The 7,500-nt window shown below is 30.1% G+C and overlaps 1 protein-coding gene across 4 annotated transcripts in view; it reads left to right on the top strand.

Annotated features, from left to right (window-relative positions):
• Positions 1–7,500, top strand: part of LOC130235370 (RNA-binding motif, single-stranded-interacting protein 1) — a 185,659-nt gene that overhangs the window by 168,710 nt on the left and 9,449 nt on the right. For all 4 annotated transcript variants that reach the window (XM_056465944.1, XM_056465945.1, XM_056465946.1 and 1 more), the window contains exon 11: positions 4,187–4,297. In XM_056465944.1, coding sequence (XP_056321919.1) covers positions 4,187–4,297 — 111 coding nt within the window. The remainder of the gene's footprint in view (positions 1–4,186; positions 4,298–7,500) is intronic.

Genomic DNA, 7,500 nt, shown 5'->3' on the forward strand with positions numbered 1-7,500 from the left:
TTATTATTATTATTATATTATTATTATTATTATTATTATTATTATTATTATTATTATTATTATTATTATTATTATTATTATATTATATTATTATTATTATATTATTATTATTATTATTATTATTATATTATTATTATTATATTATTATATTATATTATTATTATTATATTATTATTATTATATTATTATATTATATTATTATTATTATTATATTATAATATTATTATTATTATTTTCATTGTTATTATTAATATTATATTATAATATTATTATTATAGTATTATATTATTATTATTATATTATTATTATATCATTATTATTATTATTATTATTATTATTATTATTATTATATTATTATTATTATTATTATTATATTATAATATTATTATTATTATTTTCATTGTTATTATTAATATTATATTATTATTATTATATTATTATTATTATTATTATATTATAATATTATTATTATTATTTTCATTGTTATTATTAATATTATATTATAATATTATTATTATAGTATTATATTATTATTATTATTATATTATTATATTATTATTATTATTATTATTATTATTATTATTATTATTATATTATATTATTATTATTATTAGTAGTAGTAGTAGTAGTAGTAGTAGTATATTATTATTATTATTATTATATTATTATTATTAGTAGTAGTAGTAGTAGTATATTATTATTATTAGTAGTAGTAGTATTATAATATTATTATTATTATTATTATTATTATTATATTATATTATTATTATTATTATTATTATTATTATTATATTATATTATTATTATTATTAGTAGTAGTAGTAGTATATTATTATTATTATTATATTATTATATTATTATTATTATTATTATTATTATTATTATATTATATTATTATTATTAGTAGTAGTAGTAGTAGTAGTAGTATATTATTATTATTATTATTATATTATTATATTATTATTATTATTTTCATTGTTATTAGTATTATTATATTATTATTATTATATTATTATTAGTAGTAGTAGTAGTAGTAGTATTATATTATTATTATTATTATTATTATTATTATTATTATCATTATATTATTATTAGTATTATTATTATTAGTATTATTATATTATTATTATTGTTGTTATTATTATTATTATTATTATTATTATTATTATTATTGTTATTATTATTATTATTACTACTTTTATATAGCACATGCAAATATTTGTAATATACAGTTCTTTTGATTGTTATACATTTTATTGATCTAATTTTTAGTCAATTAAATTTCAATCCAATAAACTTTTGAGTTGGTACAGTGGTTTCTCAGATTTAAAAAAACATATCTATATATATTTTTTTGTCCATCATCTGTAAGCCACATCATTTTATTTCATTGTGGGGGAGAAAATGATGGAACAATTATGATTTATGAACAATCACAAACAACTAATGATAATTAAGTCTAAGGTTTGGAATGAGAAACAGTATAAAATATTGCTCATACAAACCAAATTAGAATTACTTGTACCCTTTAAAATTTATACTTTTATTACATAATTCAAAGAAGTCGTCACCTTGTTTGCTGTTTTATTTCTTATTTATTTATTTATTTTTCTTTTTGAGAACCTTTTGCTGTAAGATAATTATTTAATTTTATGCTCAAAAATACATGTATTAAGCAAATAGTTTATTTATTAATTAATTCATTCATTCATTAATTTTAATTAATAAAAAGTTAATATTTTTTATTTTGAGCACTTTCTCCTATAAGGTAATTATTATTTTTATTCTCCAAAAACTACATGTATTGACCAAATAGTTTATTTATTTATTTATTTAAATAATAAATATTTTAGTTAATATTTCTTAATTTTTAGTACTTTTTCTTAAAAGATTATTAGTTAATTTTATGCTCAAAAGTACATGTATTTAATAGATCATTTTTTTGTTATTTTCAAGTTAATATTTCTTTAATTTTGAGTACTTTTTTCCTATAATAAAATTCTTGCGTTTTATTTTATGCTCAAAACTACATATAACGAGCAATAGTCAGCTGGTTTCCAAGTTAATGTTTACTAATTTTGAATACTTTTCGCTTTAAAATAATTATACAAAAATTTATTTAGTGCTCAAAAATATATAGCACACTTATTTTTAAAATATTTTGTCTTTTACGTTATTTATTTCATATTTATTAAAATGTTTATCATTTTATTCAAATTGGTTTTCAAACTCGATAAATAAAACAAACGTATTTTTGATCTAATATTGACATTTTTGATTTAAGTTTTGATTCTTGAGTTTCTACTGGAAAGATCAAGGGTTAAAGATATAATACACACACATTACACATTATCTAGACTAGGGGTTACCAAACTTTTTAGCCCGCGACCCCTAAAATAACAATTCCAGTGACTTGCAAGCCCCACTATTCTCGAAGGTGGTAATACACATAGAAACATTGCACACATCAATGCACACACACCAATAGGAACTAAATAAACACAAGCTTTATTTATAACACAAAAAATGCAACAGTCAAACAACATAATTTTTTAATATAATATAATATAAGCCTCTAATGATTTAATATAAACCTCACTTAATGAGAATGGTGGGCAATGTTTACAGTGCAAGATTTGTTTATTTTTGGAGACCACCACTTGGAGATTGTCCTCTATGTTCAGTCGTGGCCTTTATTTTTAATATACGCAAGTGCCGTAAAGGTGTAATGTTTAACATTATGCTGTATAATCAATCTGCTGCAACTAAGGCCCCATTTACACTAATACGTTTTAGTTTTAAAACACATAAGTTTTGATACGGTTACGCCTTCCGTCCACACACCACCCTAGAGTTTTCGAGAGCCGAAAACGGAGCATTTTGGAAACACTGAAGAGGCTGTTTCCATTTTGAAATGCTGCTGCTTCGGGTTAGTGTGGATGGGGAAATCGGAGACATCTGAAAACAGAGGTGTGGCTGCAGACATTCACCTCATCATTCAGACATTCACCTCTCTGATTAGGGCTTTTTTTAAGTGCACAAGGTTCAGTTTTGCATTCTTTCCTTAAGTTCAGACTTCGCAAGTTTGATATGGAAAACAAACTCCCGAGGACACGTCGGGTAAATCTTCAAAGGGAACAGTGTACGCTACTTTATAACCTCATTCACATCACCCTATCTACATTGTTTCACGACCTTAACAATAAAATGAAAACATGATATAAGGAGCTGCCTATTAGTGTTTTGATTACCTTAACAGACACTAAAAATGTTGAGGCGTCTTGTAGCTACATATTTATATGACTGTCATCTTCACTGTGTGCATATTTATAACAAAATGGAGCCGATAACATCACTGCCTCCTTTCCTTTTCAGTTAAAAATATGAAACACCCCCTCTCTTTTGCTGAATATCAGTTTTAATAATCAATAATGGCCATTATAGAAGTATAAAGTACAATAAGTTTATACAATAAAGGCAAGCAATCAGTCAAATGTGCAGAATCAGTGTACGCGGTTACATAATATATTCACTTATCTTTGTGCTCAGCCAAAACACGTTACCTGAGAACAAGTAATAGATTCAAAAGACAGAAGAGTCATTAGATAGAGACCAGATTAATTAAACATCACGTTTAACAACTATAGTGAGATGAAATCCAGCGGAAGATCTTTGATGAACTGTCTGACGTGTGCTGCTCTCACCTGGGGAGCTGTGCTCAAAGCACCTACTGACTGCCTGGAGCTCAAATCTCCACATACGCTGCAGCGCATGCCAGAGTGTGTGTGTGGTCACGTGATGAGCATTTTCAGTGGTGTAGTGTGGACGAAGAGATCTGTTCAGAAACACCAGTGTGGACGCGGATCATTTTAATTCTAAAATGTCATCTTAAAAGTAAAACGTATTAGTATAAATGGAGCCTAATGCTATTGCCGTGTCGTTAATCTATTGTAATAACCCCAGGGGGCACAACCCAATGGTAAAAAATTGAAAGACTGATAGCTCCCAGCTCCCACTTCAGGAACCACTGATCTAGACTAGTGTATATTTTTATTTGCTTGTTTTTTTAAGGCTTTTTAAATGTATTTGATCTACTTTGTTTATATGTATATATATATAACTACTATATTTTTGTTGTATGTGTTGTGTATGTTGCTGATTGATTGTCTGTGTTGTGGTGTTGTAGGGAGCAGTGATTTCGCCCTCTATAGATCACTCCATGTCTCTTCAGCAAGCGTCCATGATGAGTCCCCTTACTCAGCAGATGAGCACACTCTCGCTCAGCAGCGCCGGGACGGTGAGCACTAGCACTCACAGCACTGCTACTACACCCTAATCCTGATCATACACAGGGCAACATTTTGAACATTGTTGCCGGGCAATATTCTTTAACCATTTAAAGGTCAATATTATTCACCCCCTTAAGCAATATTTGTTTTCGATTGTCTACAGCAGTGTTTCCCAACCCTGTTCCTGAAGGCACACCAACAGTACACATTTTCAACCTCTCCCTAATCAAACACACCTGAATCAACTTATCATAACATCAGAAGAGACTCCAACACCTGAAGTTAATGGGTAAGAAAAGGGAGACATCCAAAATATGTACTGTTGGTGTGCCTCCAGGAACAGGGTTGGGAAACACTGGTCTACAGAACAAACCACTGTTATACAATGACTTGCCTAATTACCTTAAAGCCTCCTTTCCACCGCACATGACAAGCGACAGACCGAAAGTGATTCATTTCCAATGGAGAGCAGTCCGGGAGCTGCGTGAAGTTCCGATCATCTCCATATGTGGAAAATTCGGATCCGAATTGAGCTGCAGATCCCTTGAAATATTTGAACTCGTGCGACTAGACTGTATGCAACCTGCCGACCGGATGTGATGTATTCCAGTGTTGTCCAAGCAGGTCCGTGTGCGCGAGATGAGAACTACTACACAGCAAAATGCTCAGTCAAATTTACTCAGTTCAAAGAATATTTGGTCCCTCTCTAAATTGAGTCAAATTTACTCAACAGTAGAGTTAAAGTTAATGAGACAATGAAGGGGTTGATAGGGTATATGCCGAGCTAGTGTTTTTCCCCTACTGATAATCTTCCGGTGACCTGTTATTGTAAGGTTTTTTCATTTTATACGGTTCCTTTTACAGCATCGATGTTGTAATGTAATGAAAGTACATTCAGTTAAACAGACTATGGTATTCATTTAGTTGCTCAAGCGTAAAACGAGACAAAAAGCTGTTTACTCGCACGAGCCTGTCAGCATCAGCAGGCTAGAGCAGAAGCTCCATTGATTATACTAGGGTAAAATAAATGCTCATATTATAAAGACATGGCAGGGGAAAATGTAATTTAATGCAGTGCTTCTGGTGCACTCTGAGACCTACTTTATATCAGATATCACTCAGCCAGTGGAGATCGCTGATTTTTAAAGAAAACAGACCTTAAGCGCGCTGTTTTTGCATTGGCATACACTTCACCAGAAACGATTAAAGCTGCGGTCACACTGGGCTTTTCCTCCCATAGACTTCCATTCATAAACACAAGGTTATGCGTCAAGTTTCGCATGTTGCTGCGGTGCAAAGTTCAAGCTTGGTGAACTTTAAACCGCATCACTTGACTGCATGAGACCAATCGAGGATCAAAACACGACCCCTCTGGGCAGAAATGTAAAACATGGAGCAATCGCTCGCTTTTTTAAATGTCTAATCATCTTGTTTAATCCCGCCCCTTTTCACAGCGCCGCACGACAGAATTTCGCACACACAAAGCCCAGTGTGACCATAGCTTAACCCAGGTTACTGGCAAATTAAAAGTCCTATTAGCATGCTTTGACATTTACCCTATTAAGTGATGATTGAGCACTGATAAGGAACACCTGCTGTTAATAAGCAGAAACAGAAGAGAAGCAGCAGCAGCTTCGCTCATTGCTTACTTGTTTGACTTTATTTCTATCAGATATTCGCAAAAGTCCATATGAGATTTATTGAGAGTTAACTGTTTTAGTTATTTACATTTTACCAAAAAACAACAAAAGAAAATTAATCTCCCATCACAATCATGGAGAAAGAGGTTGATTTACTTGGGCTCTTTGACTCGAGTTCTGTTGTTGATTTTTCTTTGCTTGCTATGACAAGTATAAAGAGAGCAAATATGATCAGGTTGATTGATCCTGTATTGATTCTTACTCTTGATAAGAGTTATGAGTTTGCAAATAATGTTTAAATGATGGTTTACCATTTAGGAGACGAAATTCAGTGTTTTTCAAGAGAATAGACTTCAGCTGTGGTTTTATTAATTTATTTTTAAAACACATTGAGCATCTAAACACCAATAATCAGCGTATCAATCTCAACAGCGGTTAGAGGTTTATTTATTTTATTTTTTATTTTTGGCTGCAGTGTATGCTAAGAGAATCATACAACATTCATCCATAGTTCCCAGCATGCACTGTAGGAAAATAAAACTCACCATAGTTGAGAAGCATACGCTGATTCTTTACGTCTGTGTGTTTTGAGTGTTTCAGATGTTCAATGAGTTTTATGATCTGATAAAAGTACAGCTGACTTCCATAATCTTGATGCTGTGCTACTTCTGTGATAAAACATTATCTAAACTTAATAGGTCAAAATCAATTCAGGGAGGGACCAAACACACTCTGAACTGAGTACATTTTACTCTGGGGATTTTGCTGTGTAGTTTTTTTGGTTATTTTTTGAATCAGAAAAGGTCTAAATTAAAAAAAAAAAAACATTTCTATTCATAAATGTAACTAATAAAGTAATAGAAATTTAATTTTTTTATGTTGTCTCCACATTCCCTCCAGTATTTTGTTGCGCTCTATGAGTTTCTAGTATTTATTCATTCATTCATTCATTCATCCATTCATTCATCCATTCATCCATTCATCCATTCATTCATTCATTCATTCATTCATTCAACCATGGTGAACGCACAGAGAATAAAGGCTCTTGCTTTTGCTCTCCAATAATATCCAGCTGCAGGCCCGCAGAACCACACACGTTTCAGGCACACACAATCTAGCACACACGATCTAGGCACACCATATATGGTTACGACGGATGTTAATGTTATTAACGTGTTCTCGGACATCGTCATCAATACAATTTTATATATTGTTTATAAATATTTTACACAATAAACAGTAGTGTTTACTATTTCACAAATACTGTGATTGAGACGGAGAGCGTTGGTTCCGATCGCCATTCAATATAATAGACTGAAGAGTTCACTATCAATCATCATAGATGATCAGTCATTATTATCTGACAGAGTCAATATTGCAGATACTCGTTTACTGGCCTTGCTGAACGATTTAAATTGGACAGGTTAATTTATATAATGGACTCATTTATCATGAAGCAAATAATAGCAAGTTAATATAGGCAACAATACATCTTTATATGTAATAATCTTTTATAGCGATTTATTAGTATTTATTTGCTTAATTTTCTAATAACTTTTTATTAATTATTT

This window comes from Danio aesculapii, chromosome 9 (assembly GCF_903798145.1).
Source record: "Danio aesculapii chromosome 9, fDanAes4.1, whole genome shotgun sequence".
In the NCBI taxonomy this organism is placed as follows: Eukaryota; Metazoa; Chordata; class Actinopteri; order Cypriniformes; family Danionidae; genus Danio; species Danio aesculapii.